This window comes from Montipora foliosa, chromosome 2, assembly GCF_036669935.1.
Source record: "Montipora foliosa isolate CH-2021 chromosome 2, ASM3666993v2, whole genome shotgun sequence".
Taxonomy (NCBI): domain Eukaryota; kingdom Metazoa; phylum Cnidaria; class Anthozoa; order Scleractinia; family Acroporidae; genus Montipora; species Montipora foliosa.
Genome location: NC_090870.1, coordinates 9,033,496 through 9,048,495, shown reverse-complemented (window position 1 = coordinate 9,048,495; position 15,000 = coordinate 9,033,496). Strand labels below are relative to the sequence as shown.

At 39.0% G+C, this 15,000-nt stretch overlaps 1 protein-coding gene across 1 annotated transcript in view; it reads right to left on the bottom strand.

The window, feature by feature from the left end:
- Window positions 1–5,017: 5,017 nt before the first annotated feature.
- Window positions 5,018–15,000, bottom strand: part of LOC137991153 (uncharacterized) — a 67,689-nt gene continuing 57,706 nt past the window's right edge. The window contains 7 exon segments of the mRNA XM_068836268.1: window positions 5,018–5,754; window positions 6,403–6,639; window positions 7,900–8,027; window positions 8,835–8,933; window positions 9,683–9,778; window positions 10,509–10,610; window positions 13,009–13,237. Of these exon segments, the coding sequence (XP_068692369.1) occupies window positions 6,437–6,639; window positions 7,900–8,027; window positions 8,835–8,933; window positions 9,683–9,778; window positions 10,509–10,610; window positions 13,009–13,237 (857 nt within the window). The 3' untranslated portion in view covers window positions 5,018–5,754; window positions 6,403–6,436.

Here is a 15,000-nt window from a genome sequence, read left to right as displayed (position 1 = left end):
GTGTTACATCTAGTACTCCGGGTATTCTGAGCTGGAAGCACAAATATCAGCTAACATCTGTAACCTTTGCTCTCGCGTTTCCGGCCCGTTTATCCGTGGTTTATGTTAACAAACTCCCGGAAAAACTCCGTGCGACTGGCAATAATTATTATTTCCGCTGATGAATAAAATAAGTCAGCATTTACATTGCTCTTCCTTAGTTCTGGCTTACTCTTATAGGTCTTGGCTTCAGAGTACTCTTCCATCGATTCAATTTCGACCTTCGCTGAGTACAGACTAAACAATTTGTGGCCACTGGAACTATATATGAAAGTCAACAAATGTAATCAAAATATAGCCAATGAAATATGGCTGTTCCCACGCGTACGGTTAACATACCAAAGCCAAGGCGATTCGTTGCAGCTGGAGCATCTCGCAAAAACCGACTCGAAATCCTAACTCGAAAATCCAACTCGAAATCCTAACTCGGGAGTTAATTTGTCTCATAATAAAGCTGAACTACTGTAATAAGACGCACGTATTTAATTTCGTAAACAATTTGCGTGACGCTACGGACACAGACTCGCCGGCGCGTGCTTTATAAAAATAAAAACTATTCCTTCCAGAAAAATCATATAAATATTATCGGCGCATCTTACAAACTTCGAATGAAGATCTTGTTTTTTTTAACGGAGAGCACTTTACCGTTTGAATCAGCGAATTAAGCACGGTAGAACCGAAGATATGTTTTTTTTTTCGTGTATGCCGTGACATTGCACAATGCTCTCTCGCCGGCAAGGGCCTTAGAAAAGCAAACTTTTCCCTCGCCATTTCACATCGCTGTAATCAAAATTCAAGGTGTAAAAATAAGAAATATTTTAGCTTGTATTTTAAAAATAATTTGTGTTAGCAATATTCATCATATTATAGGCTTGTTAGGTCCCTGGGTGTTTTTCGAAAATCGCTAAAGTACATCTACCATGAAAACTCAAAACACGTCGTCTTTCTCTGGTTAAACAGAAAAATCCAGCGTATCGAGGCGTATTAATTAATCCTTTATACCACAAAGGTAATAAGCCGTTGGAGCAAGAAAATTCGGTCTTATTCGCAGATCAAGTGGGCGGTTGAAAAAGGCAAACAAAAAATCAGGTATGACCCTAAAATAGATTGGCGACGCGCTCATTCACAGGCGGTGAGCGGTGAAAGGAAAATGAAATGGAACGTCATCGCGGAATGTCATTACTTTTACTTGTAATTTATAAATGCAACCGACGAAGGGTTTAAATAAAGCTTGAACCTTCCAACACGTCCGACAAACAGCGAAGCACGAGGCAGAATGATAAAGCTTGAACCTTCCAACACATCCAACAAACAACGAAGTACGAGGCAAAATGTTTTGCGCAACGAAATTGTGACGTCATTCAAAATGGCGCCGAAAAGTTGAACCATGGAACGAAAAACACGGGTCAGCTTTCGCTTGTGTGCACAGGGCACCTACACGATAACAGGCAACCCAGAAGATTAGGAAGCGTTCTGTCGAACGCAACAAGTAAAACAATAATACTACTAATAATTTATCGATAACAGACTGTTGCCGGGGTAACAGATTCTTTGTTGAAACCTCATTTCGATTACAAACTGTAACGTTGTATGGGGTAATTGTAACAAACTCTTGCATGCCAATAAACTCCAAAAACTACAGAACCGTGCTGCCAGAGTCGTGACATCTTCTACTTTGACACTAGTACTGAATACCATTTTCTAGTGTTGAGCTGGAGAAAGCTTGAATCTCAGCGTCAGATACAAGAAGCTTGCATGGTATGTAAATTTCTGAATGGTCTCGCTCTCGGTTATTTTCGAGCTAGATTTGTTGAGCTTAGAGCCATTACTGATTATTCTCTTCGCAACACTGAAGATAATGTTGCTGTTCCCCTACCCCGCACCAACTTTCTTAAGAACAGTTTCAGATTTAGTGGCGCGGTGTTATGGAACAGTCTGCCAACTCATGTGCGGCAGGCTAGGACTCTAGAATCCTTTCACGCTGGCTGCAGCGGCTTCTTTTAGCATTATTGCTTAATTTACACGGCTCTCATATAAAGCAGGTCACTTTATTTGTAGTTTTAGTTTTAGATAGATGGTATTATAAGTATTTCATAGTAGTAAATATGTTAAGTAAGTAAATAAGCAGTTAAATAGTAGTAAATATTTTAATTCATAAGTAAGTACTACTTATTTATTCGTAATAAGTAATTATATCAGTAGTAAAATTTTCATAAAAATTCATAAGTAGGTACCACACTAACTTAATTTATTCCTAGTCTTTATTTCTAGATAGATGGTATTATAAGACTTATAAATATTACAATTCATAAATATGTACTGATGAGAAAACCGTGTATAAATAGAGTAATCTTATTTGATTTGAGATGCAAAAATCCGGTCAGCAGTCTATTCCCCTCCCCCCTCTCCCCCTCAACTCATTTATGTCCGCGCCAATTTACTTTATTCGGGATCGTCATAGGCATGCGTTTCATACGTTCATGTAACTCGCCGGATAAACGTCTTTTCGGAATCGAAGAGACTGCAAAGGTCATGACTGTGTCTCAAGCTCTCACTCTTGTCTATACTGTACAGTTAAATCAACTGGATGCGGACAAATTCGTCATTACCTTTGATTTTACTTTTCTTTAGGTGATGTTGGATGGAAGAGAACGATAATTAGATTTGGCTGCAACGGAAATCCATCGATTTGGTCTCGAAAAAGCGAGCGAAGTGCAAGGAATAACGCAATATGTTTAATGTTACTATCTATTTCATCATAGTCGCCGATTCAAAACCTCAACGGTCATATTAGCTTACAGTGCTTTGAGAGTTTGACCGCTTGCTTTAGAACATTTTGAGAGCGAAATAATTAAGTGTAAAAATGACTTAATTTTTGATTTTTTTACAATTTCCATCAAATTCGTTTATCAGCTGTTGTCACAGTATGACTTTCCAAAGTTAGTTTCCTAATATTTATCTCTTTTGCAAATTCAGTTACGGAAAACAGAATACTTTGGGAGAAAATGCGAAAAAAGATGCTCTCGTTTTTGTCGCTTTTCAAAATGGCCATGCGTGTTGGTTATCCCTTGCCTTTAAAGCAGTGTTGTTAGGCTTTAGCTGTAGTTCTCAATGACTTTTGCTAGATGAGGAAGTAGTGACACTTGTCTAAAGTCGCTGTCAATATCTTTAGGTGGGCGCACTTTAGGTAGAGGACTAACAAGTGCGGGCTGATATTTGCATTGAATAATACTGCTGACTATGATATCGTGAACTACAGGTGCAAGTTGCTGACAGAAGCCTTTCAGACTCCAAGCTGGAATAACATCCTCTCCGGTAACCTTCCTTGTGTTTAAGACCTTCAATGCCGTTTTCACTTGGCCAACAGGAAGGTATAGAGTGGAGTGTCTTTAAGTTATTGTTGTACTTCGTCATAATCTGGATGGCCGGTGTAATTGATTTCATGTCAAGGCTTGGTGAAGCTTGCCTGAAGTCTGTCAGTAAATTCGGACAGGTCTGAGGTAGATGTTAGTTGGCATGGTGCGTCGTTCGCAGCTGTCAGCTCATAGAATGATTTATACCACGAAGCAGGGTTTGACTTGCGTTTATGCTCTACTTTAGATTCGTAGTGTTTGGCTTTAGCTTTGCTGATCATCTCTGACTGATGTTTCACTACCCAGGCGTGCGAATTCCTGTACATTTCTTTTGGTGTGAGCTCTCTGCCTTGTCTCTTGTGTAGTCACGCCATATTGTTTTGAACGTAGTCACGATCCACAATTCATTGATTCCACAAACTTGAGCCATCTTGACCACGCATCAGAACACGTCAGTTGGTCGATAAAGCGAACAGGGCAATTTGGGTATACTGGTACAGCTCTTATAAATTGTACTTGAACCAAGGAGCTCTTCATTTCAATTATCCCTTTCTGCTAGTCTCCAGTTTGTTTAGCCAAGCTCAATTAACTTACTACTAATTTGGCGGACCACAAAAAAACAAAAACACGAATATCGAACCATTGCAGTCTCATTGCGAGTTTCCACCACTAGGATTTCAATGAAATTACAATGATTAGCATTGACTGGCAGAACAAAAAAGATTGAACACTCCCTTCTTTCAATTCGCTCGCGAAGGGATAGAAGTCGTTTTCTTCCCAGAAAGAAGGGTCTGAATATTTTAACTGGAAAGGACGGGCCATCCAAGAATTCGGCAAAGGAGAGAAAGTGAAATCAGTTCGTCCAATTTCTTTCGATGAGAACATATTCTTAAACGAAAAAAAGATTTAAATCTTGTACTAGACTTATAAGTTACACTTGATGACGTTTCGTCCGAAACCATCGGACTTCATCAACAACGATTCTTTTTTTCGTGCAGTAATACCTACTAGATGAATAATTTTCACATTTTAGAACATATGCTACAGCAGATAACTAGTGTCATAATTGAAAGACCGTTGTGAAATTGACAACATGCTAGCTCAAGAGCAAAGAGCTAAATCAATCTTTGGCCTACCGGCCGGAATGTAGTAAAAAAAAGACTCTTCTAGTCAGGGACTATGGTTAGGGTTGGCAAAGTTGGTTGAACATCAGACCATCATGAGAGACCAATTCCGTCTTGAAATATTGGAGGTTGGAAAGCGATGCTTTTGTTTTTACATCAGCAATGGGTGATGCTTTAAGTCTTCGCGGATGAGGACTACAAATCGCAGGCCCAATCTCATAACTCTTTTTGAAGAACCCACACATGTATTCGCAAAGATAGGGGCACGGGGTTCCGGCCTGTGTTGTTAGATGTACGGGGTCAGTGTCAGTGGCGGCAGTGAAACAAACCTAAAACTAACTTAACGCAACTTTAACTTTTTCGATATCGTGTTTACGCCGGTGGTTCACTACGAATAATTAGAGTGCGCGAAAGGAGCAAGGACGTGTGCTATTCACTACAACGACGGGCGTACTAACCGGCAGAAATAACAATTTTAATCAACAGTGTTAAATGCAACAGCTTTTATTAGCAAACCTACGAGGTTATTGGTGTCATAACATGAAATACTAATACAATGATAGTAATTGAATATAAACAACATCTTTGCTTCAATAATAAACTTGCAGAGGTCTTATACGATTTTGTGAAAGATAAGTTCATGTCATTTCATTCTGATGTTAAAAGAAGTCAAAATGAGCGTCTTTTTAACCAAAAGGTTGAACTTGACACGTCTACAGAGGGCGAAATGATCCAGAGTAGATCATTCTCAAAGTGCTTAAAAAAAAGGGAAAAGCGAGTTCGAATTGTCCGATATAATTTCAGAACTGTAATTACGATTCTATCAAAGTCTACGTCTTAATCAAAGCTCTACCCTATGAGTAACATCGAACCCAAACCCGAAAAAAAAAATCCTTTTGTCTCCGACTAGAGTTTTCGAGCGGGATCGCGCAAACATACGTTTGGGCGGCTAGAAATTTACTTCCTAGGCAATTATCAACTTTTTGTTGCGAAGCAGTCATATTTTTTAGTTTCAAATGATTACCTATTTTACGCTTATGAACTCATGCAGTAGTTAGGCTGGCACTATGCTTGCTAGAATGTGGTTAAATTGTTATGTGAATGTCACTCGGCTGTCACTCATTTTTCCTTTTCCAGTTCAGGAACGACATCATCCGAAGTGTGGGCACCTTAAACCCCAGCTCTTCGTCATTAATTTGTCTGTCAAATCAAGTAAATCGTGGGTCTTGTTGTATTGTCTATAACAGGAGAAAGACAAACTTTTCTTAAGTGAGTGGCACTAAAAAGGAAATGAGGTAAAAGAAAAAATAGGGGCTTTATCATGGTGAAAACTAACAAATAACATACCTACAAAATAAAATATTTAAACGTGCAGCTTAGGATTTGAAAAGGAGTAATTAAACTTTTATTGTACATCCCACTCTACTCACCCAAGGGAGACGACTGCTCTCATCCATTTTATCTTTTTCTTAACTTTCTGTTACAATAGTCCGTCTTTAGTGTAACACAAATTAAATTGATACAAGTCTCGAATGAGGAAATTCTACGACTTTTTTGTGACTATATTTTCATGATTAGTTCTCACTTCCCAGGACAAGGAGACTAGACATCATCAAATCAAAGTTAGAAACAAATTAGTTGTTAAATGTTTGGCAAAAGGAAGAACCGGTAGAGAATCAACAAACTCACCCAACCGAGGCGCTGATGGTACGGTGCTCTCGCAACTGCGCCAGCCCTATGTAATTCTGATAATTATTCTCATGTTATCTGCCTTGTTCAGTTTGTAAGAGCCAGTACTCATTTCTTAATTAAAACAAATTTATATACTTTTCTATTGCAATTACTTATGATTGTTATTGTTTTTATGTCAAATTTAAACTAGTTACCGGAATTCTTTTATTTTTTAGTTCCAACGCTCTTTCATGTCTTCAACACTAAAACGTCTTCAAAGTCTTCCTCTCCGGAGCTGAAGTGTATGGGGTTGGAAAAACCCTCAGTTCGTTTAAATGTTCCAGAGGTCATAAAAGACGCTTCCTGCTCCACTTCATCACCAATACTCGCTGGAGTTCCACCATCTATGGGACCCAAGCGATATGGAACTTTTGAATTAACGCACGACCGACCTGGAAAATAATTGCAGGGTAAGTAAAATACAGATAACGAGGACGGATCTAGGACTGCCGAGATTTTAAGCCAATTCCATCAAATCATTCAACGGGAGGCAGCAGTCGGGTGATTTATTTGTATAAATTACAACAAATAAACAGGTTTTGGTCGTTCGTTGTCAAACAGCCGGAAGTAAGGGCTCATGATCCACGGGACGACAAGTACAGGCCCAATTTCAATTTATCATCGCAGCTGAGAGCAAAGCAAAAGATCCCTTTGGTTTGTATACTATTGCCTTTTTAAATTTGCAGCTTTTTGCGCAGTGTTTTCTTTTTTTAATGAAAATGAACTGGTCGTCAAATGAGGCAAACGGTTTACAGCATTAATCATGCGTGGTTGAGTGGAATGCGGAAACTCCAAAGACAAATAAACAAATAAATAAATAAACGAAGGAACGAACGGACGGGTGGACGAGGGAAGGACGAGGAAGGAAGGAAGGAATGAGTGAGTGAGTGAGTGAGTAAGTGACCAAGACAATCGTGCTGACAGAGTTTCAGCTAGTTATAGAAAATGAGCAAAGCGCCAAGGCAAATGATCACAAATTCCACAAAATAAATACCCCAAAGTTGCGTAAAAGAGGACGTGGCAAAAAAGGTTTCAGTTCGGGTAATCTTGAAACAAGTCAGAAATAGTTTCAGCAAAGAGTCTGCCCCCACGGTAACTAACCCCTGGGAGGGCCTCACTAGTTTCCAGTTACTTTTAAGGGGCCTTAAAGAGGGGAGGAAGACAAACCGTTGTGCATGTGAATTAAGAGTTTATTGGGTAGTAAACGAAAAGCAGGTGTTGTTAATTAGTTGTAACTTCTTGCTTTAAATTAAAAGAGGTCCGGCAGTCTTGACAGGAGTTTTCCATCCAATCTCCCCCCCCCCCCCCCCCTTCTCCTTTTCCTTTCTGGATAAACTTAAAGTGGCACCAATTTGGGTACTGATCAAGAGCAGACGAAGTTGTTTAGCTCGTTTTCAATTATCGCTCAGTCATGCACGATTTCGTATATTAGTGTCTTACGTTTAGTGATGCATAAAATATCTGAGGGTGGCTGACGGTCAAAGAGTAGTTTAAAAAGCTTATCATGACCTGCTGCTCAATGGACTACTACATGCAACTCGCTTTCAATTCGCCAAGAAGAGCTATCATGACTATTAAAGTTCTTACTAAGTTGGTCATGATAGTAACTTTTACATGCATGCTCAGTTTTTATACGAAGCGACTGCAATCACCTGGAATTTTTCTTTTGGGCTCCTCCCGTTTGGCTGGGCAAATTCCATGATCACTATCTTTATGATCATCGCTTTCGAAGCGGGTCATCAAATGGACATCACCAGAACCAGGCAGGGAAAGCTGGGTTCTGAAATCAGAGAAGGAAAGGACTCAGGTTAGAAACCAAGCTCTGCTTCAAGAAGAGCATTTAAAAACACACAAATGCATTGCTTTTTAACTGTTGTGACATGGCCTACGAATGGCACGAAGCTGAACTTGATCAAGATACAAAACTCTCCCATAGATAATTTTTTCTTTGAACTCATCCCTTTGGCTGTAACATAACGCAAACGATCAAAAAATCTAGTTTTTACTGAATCTCTTTAGAGTTGTATATCAACTGAATTGATACAACCAATTCATTTCATAAAGCCATTCCCGTTAGCTAATCGTCTTAAATATAGCCAATTTGTTACTTACTCTCATTCTTTCAAGTCAGTCTTCAACGTTTTGCGGCAAAATGTGTAATTTTGTCATATGCGAAATTTACTTTTAGCTTCCTATGGACAATAGCTGCCCATTTCCAAGTAACTGTTTCTGTTTGTCTTGTTTTAAAGCGAGTGTTGGTACAAAACCAACCAAGAGGGTAAAATTTGATTGGAATGAAAATGAAAAATCATGTTCATTTATTAACTTTGAAACCTAGCCAAAATTGAATAAGGGATTAAATGAGCCATTCCAAGCCTTTCACTTGCAAGATAATGAAGTACTTTGATGACAGACACCATTTCCTTGCCAGCTTACTAAAGATGATGTGTACTTAATTATAGGAAATGGGTCAATTTGTGAATGCAAATTATATATTATGGGATATCAAAATTTATAGCCTTGATATGACGGAGTTGATTGAAACTGTCCCGCAGAGAAAGTGCTTTATATGCATATAGGCACTCACCCCTTGGTTTTCACTTGGGCAGGTCGACGTATCATCCCAACAGAGGCTGAATCCAGTCCGCCAGTATTTTTGGCTCTCGTGTTTGTGGGCTCAGTAGATCTGTGAGAATCAATCCCACGCAAAAGGAAACCACATAAAAGAAATTAGAGCAACAGTGAATTTACCGGTCCGGGGAGGTCGTGTGTTCATTTCCCACTACGGTCAGACTACTAGTTTTTCCACAGTCATTTGGATAACAGGGTCTAACGTTCAAATGGATTACACAGGAAAAGGGATAGGGCTAAATAGGGAAAGTAGCCAAAATTTAAAAAAAAAAGGCAATTTGTACTCACTTACTAACTTACTCACAGTGAGGTTTGCCCCGGGACAAGATCGTCCTCATGGCTGACTCGAGAAATTTTGATCTCTCAATTTTTTCTAGTCAGTCTTCGCCGTTTTCATACAAACTTATGTCTAGGTTTGTCATATGCAAAATTTACATTTAGTTTCCCGTGGACGACACCTGCCCATTTACAAGTAACTGCCTCTGTTTGTCTTGTTTCAAAGCGATTGTTGGTACAAAATCATTAAAATAAAAATGTTCATTTACTTCCCTTGAACCTAGAAAAATTTAATTCGGAACTAAATGAGCTATTCCAAACCTTTACCGTTCCGCAAGATAATGAAGTACTGGGATGATATACACCATGTCTTCGCCATCCAACTAAAGGTGAAGTACACTTAATTATAGGTCCTTCTTAGTCAACTCGTAAATGCAAATGATGTGTTATGGGGTATCAAAATTTATAGCCTTCATATGACAGTATTGATTGAAACTTTCTAGTAGACAAAGCGCTTTAGGCACTTACCCCTTGGTATACATTTGGGCAGGACGCATCATCCCCAGAGAGTCTGAATCCAGTCCGCCAGTATTTTTAGCTCTCGTCTTTGTGGGCTCAGTAGATCTGTGAGAATCAATCCCACGCAAAAAGAAACCACATTAAAGAAATTAGAGCAACGGTGAATTTTCCGGGAGGTCGTGTGTTCATTTTCCACTATGGTCAGACTACAAGTTTTTCCACAGTCATTTGGATAACTGGGTCTAACGTTCAAATGGATTACACAGGAAAAGGGATAGGGCTAACTAGGGAAAGTACGGCCAAAAAAAAAGGTTTCTCTGAATCAAAGTCAATTTGTACTCACTTACTAACTAACGCACAGTGATGTTTGCCCCTGGACAAGATCGTCCTCATGGCCGACTCGAGAAATTTTGATCTCTCGTTTTCATACAAAATGTCTCGGTTTGTCATATGCAAAATTTACAGTTAGTTTCCCGTGCACCTGTCCATTTACAAGTAACTGCTTCGGTTTGTCTTGTTGCAAAGCGATTGTTGGTACAAAACGAGTCATTAAAATAGAAATGTTCATTTACTTGCTTTGAACCTAGAAAAATTCGGAACTAAATGAGCTATTCCAAACCTTTCCCGTGCGGCAAGATAATGAAGTACTGGGATGACATACACAATGTCTTCGCCATCCAATTAAAGGTGAAGTACACTTAATTATAGGTCCGTCTGAGTCTTCTTTAAGAAGACTCAGACGGACCGAGTCAACTCGTAAATGCAAATGATGTATCATGGGGTATGACAGAGTTGACTGAAACTGTCCTGTAGACAAAGCGCTTTAGGCACTTACCCCTTGGTATACATTTGGGCAGGACACATCATCCCGAGAGAGTCTGAATCCAGTCCGCCAGTATCAAGCTTGATTTCTGTTTTGTTTGTGGGCTCAATACATCTGTGAAAATCAATCATACGCAAAAGGAAACCACAGCAAAGAAATTAAAGCCACGGTGAATTAACCGGACGGGCGTGGGTTCATTTTCCACGACGGTCCGACAAGTATTTTTTCCATCGTTATTTGGATAACTGGGTCTAACGTTCAAATGGAGTACACAGGAAAAGGAATAGGGCTAAATAGGGAAAGTACCTCCAATAAAAAGGTTCTGCGTATAGCAAAAGTTCTTTACCTGTATTGACTAGTCATTTGGGCTTGATCTCAAAAATAGACATTTTTACATCGAAAACCGCCATCTTTGTTTTTGCATATGCAAACGAGACTATGACGTAACAATAGTCAAAGGATTCACTGAAATAGAAACAACAACAAAAAAAACACAGGCGAACGTAACCCAATTGTAAACTTAAAGATTAATCCTGAGGGTGTTGTATTGATTTTCCACCATCTCGCCCCCTAGGCTCGATTACCAGCCGCTGGAGACGGTGCTCACTCCCGAAATCTCGGCTGGACGCGTGAGGTGAGCCATAGTTAATCTCCGCCAATCAGAAACTCGCCTGCAGAAATCCATTTGGCATAAATTATATGTTTTGGCTGCGAAGGTATTCTTTGACCCGGCCTGTTCGAGGTCTACAGTGCTTTTAAGGTAGGAAACATCCAAGATTGCGACAACGAAAAGTGTTCGAGAAGCTGGAGAATGGAAATTGTGTCCTTTTTTCTACCGCCTGAGTTCGCTAACGTCACTGATTTTCCTGTTGGCGCCAAGTTGAAAATACGGCTTTCAAATACATTGCTATTGCAATTTTCTCCTCATACTTCGCTAATGTAAGAGCAAGTAAAATTCCTTGAGATCAATTGAAAGTACTGCTGAGTTTACTGCTGGCAAAACGAGGGGGCCGATAAGATCAACCGACAGCTAAAGCAGCTGAAGATTTCATTGATGATTCGCTGGTTGAATTCAAACTCACATTGATCATTTAACCACAAACTCAAGCTCGTATCATCTTGAAACGTCGCACAGACGTTTTAAGGATTGTTATGTAATTTCTGTTTTCTTAAAATCATTGTTTTTGGGATGTCTAATGCTATTTCCCCGCAACTATTAACTTCACATAAATTATATTTTGAATTTACATCACAGACACAACCTATCGCTCACGCGTCCAGCCGTCTCTTCTCGGGGAGGATACCCGAACTCGAGTGAGCGGCGGAAATCGAGCCTACTACCCCCTCCCCCTTAGCAGATTTAATGAACTTGTCGAGGTTAGTTGAACAGGGTTTGACTGGGAGTGGTCAAGTAGGATAACACAGGTAAAGAACTTGCGATTCAGGAAAACGTGTTTTTAGGCGGTAGTTTCCCTTTAAACTAATTGAAGCAAGCAGCCCGATAGCGTTAGTTTTGACTCTAAATGGAAACTGAAATTGCATTTAGCTGACAAACAGCTATATAACTGCATGACTAAGTAGCTGATTCATTGCCGCGTTGAACAACTGATCTGGACGATACGCAACATAATGATGCATTAAGTACTGTTTGAAAGACGAGCAGCAGTTTTTTATCCGGTTTAAGAACAGGAGGCGTACAGTAGCATCCAGCACAGTATAGCGTACAGTACACACCCAAGGAAGACGACTGCTCTCATCCATTTTACTTTTATTTTTGTAACCTTTCTGTTACAATAGTCCGTCTTTAATGACATTGTGAAACAAATTGAATTGATACAGGTTTCGAATGCGGAAATTCTAAGACTTTCCATGACTATTTTCATGATAGGTTTTCTCTCCCCAGGCTCAGGAGACAAGACATCAAATCAAATTTAAGTGGGAACAAATGAGTCGTTGTTGTTGTTGTTGCTTTGTACGTTTTGGCAAAAATGAGAACCAGTAGAAAATAACAAACTCATCCAAGGTTAACGAAAACGTCACCTCAAAATACAACTTTGCTCTATGGTAAGCCACTCGCCCTTGTTCAGTCTCGTTCTTGTTGTATAAAGTGGGCGAAGTATCCTAAACATAAATTGGCTACGAGCAGTTTCATGGTAAAAATGAAGAAAGAAAAGTTTACATTTGTATTTTTGTCGTCAAAACCTCGAATTTTGTGCTTTTATGTCGCTGTTCTGCAGAGAAGCAGAGAACCACAAAAACAGTATTTTATTGTATTCTTTATTTTACATCTTTATCTTTGTTTACTCCAAGAAAGAAAGCTCAGACGCCGAAATTAGGGGCTTATATGGCAATGATCATACTGCACGTGCTGAAAATGGATGTAGCACGTGCAGGACGAATATTTTTCCTGTTTTAACCAATGATAGTCTTCTTTTGTGGGGTTGTCTTTGCCGTAGCCGTCACTGTTTCTTAAGCTGTCAACTATTTTCATGTCAAAACATTAACTATTTACCGGAATTCTTTCGTTTTTGAGTACCAAAGATGCTTCATGTCTCCAAGATCATCAAAGTCTTCCTCTCTTGAGCTCACTTGTATGAGGTTGGAAAAAGCCTCGGTTGCATTAAAGGATCCAGATGTCGTAAACGACGTTTCCTGCTCCAGTTCATCATCACTGCTCGCTGGAGTTCCATCATCATTGGGACCCAGGCGATATGGTTCTTTTAATTTCATGCGCAACCGACCTGGAAAACCAGTGCAGGGCAAGTAAGAGGCATACAAGCAAGAAAACGACTTGAAAAATCATTAATAATTCATAAGTATGAAAACCAACAGGAATGCACTATTCGAGCACGTGCACAGTACTGTGAACAGTAAGGAAAAAGAAAAAAAAAAGGAAAGGAACTTTTTTTAAGTGTCTAGTGGATTTAGCGCTGGAGCACTAATAGGGGACACTGTTAAGTGTAATTAACAATCAACGCAAATCAAGTCAAATGTTGGTTTTTGAGGAGAGGGAAAACCGGAGTACCCGGAGAAAACCTCTCGGTGCAGAGAAGAGAACCAATAAACTCAACCCACAGTGGTAAAATTTAACTGTCTGAAAGCTCGGGGAGGGTTTGAAAGGGTAACAGGGAAAAGCTGGGGTTGATGAATGGATTAATACAATAATTAAATGAGTAGGCCACTGCAAAAATACCATAATCCTCTCTGTTTGTTCCCTAAATTTTGCATGAGCATTGTTTCCAGTTTCCCAAGATAAAATAATAATAATAATAATAATAATAATAATGATAATAATAATAATAATAATAACAATGTTTATGCAAAATATTTGGGGACAAACAAGGAGTATTATGGTATTTTCTGAAGAGGCCTATTATATACAACCTCATGTTCTTGTATGAACACATTGAACTTTATAAGTGTAAGTTTGAAAGAAGATGAATGAGACAAATACAACACCAAACACATTTTACTTTATTATTACTTCATTTCTTCTCATTTAGGACTGCCTCTTTATTTTCGAGCTATCCAAAACTTTACCGTATAGTTTATTAAAAACTGGACTAAGGACATTACGATAAGCATCACAATACAGTGGACTTTTTCCTCCCTTTGTACCTTACCCTTCTAGCTTTTCTTCCACACAACAGCAGTGCAGTACTCCCTTTAAAAAAAGATCTAAAATTCCTACACTTCAGTGAGCCGAAGAACTTCGTCATGAACTTAAAAGTACAGTTGAGAATATTGAAAATATTAAAGCGAAATCTTGATCGCATATTTTATATTTACAATACTTGATCAAAATTAATCTTTCGCAGTACACGTTTCTTCTTGTTTGAATTCACTAACAACTGTAACTTCGCAACCCAACTGTGCCACTGATAACGTCTACGTTAATTTCAGCAAACCATTGCCCGAAAATGAAATATATATTCAATATCCGACCACAACCCTAGTACAAACATTCAATAATTTCCAAAACAATATCTGATTTCTCTTGAGAGCACACACCAATGCAAGTTTGCTGCATGCATTCAGTTTATGAAAATAGTAGTACAACACTGCTGCTCATGTTGTAAACACTACATATAACGAGAACAGACTGCCGAGTTTTTAAGCTAATTTCACATCGAGACGTGCGACGGGAGGCAGTAGTTGAGCGATATATTTGTATAAACTACACATTAAATAAACTATTTTGGTCGTTCGTATTCGAACAGCTCAGCGAGTAAGGGCTCATCTGTGTAGATCCACTTAACGACAAGTATAAGCCCAAGTTCAGTTCATACTAACCAAGAGTAAAGCAAAAAAAACCTTTTGGTTTGTACAACATAATTGTATGGTTAAACTTGCATCTTTTTGGGCAGAATGAACGAGCCCGGCGTCAAAATTTAAAGAGCCAAACAGTTGACAGTATTTATAGGGCGTGGTTGAGTTAAATGCGGAAAGTCCAAAGACAAATAAATGAATAAAATAAATAAATAAATAACTAAATAAACGAAGG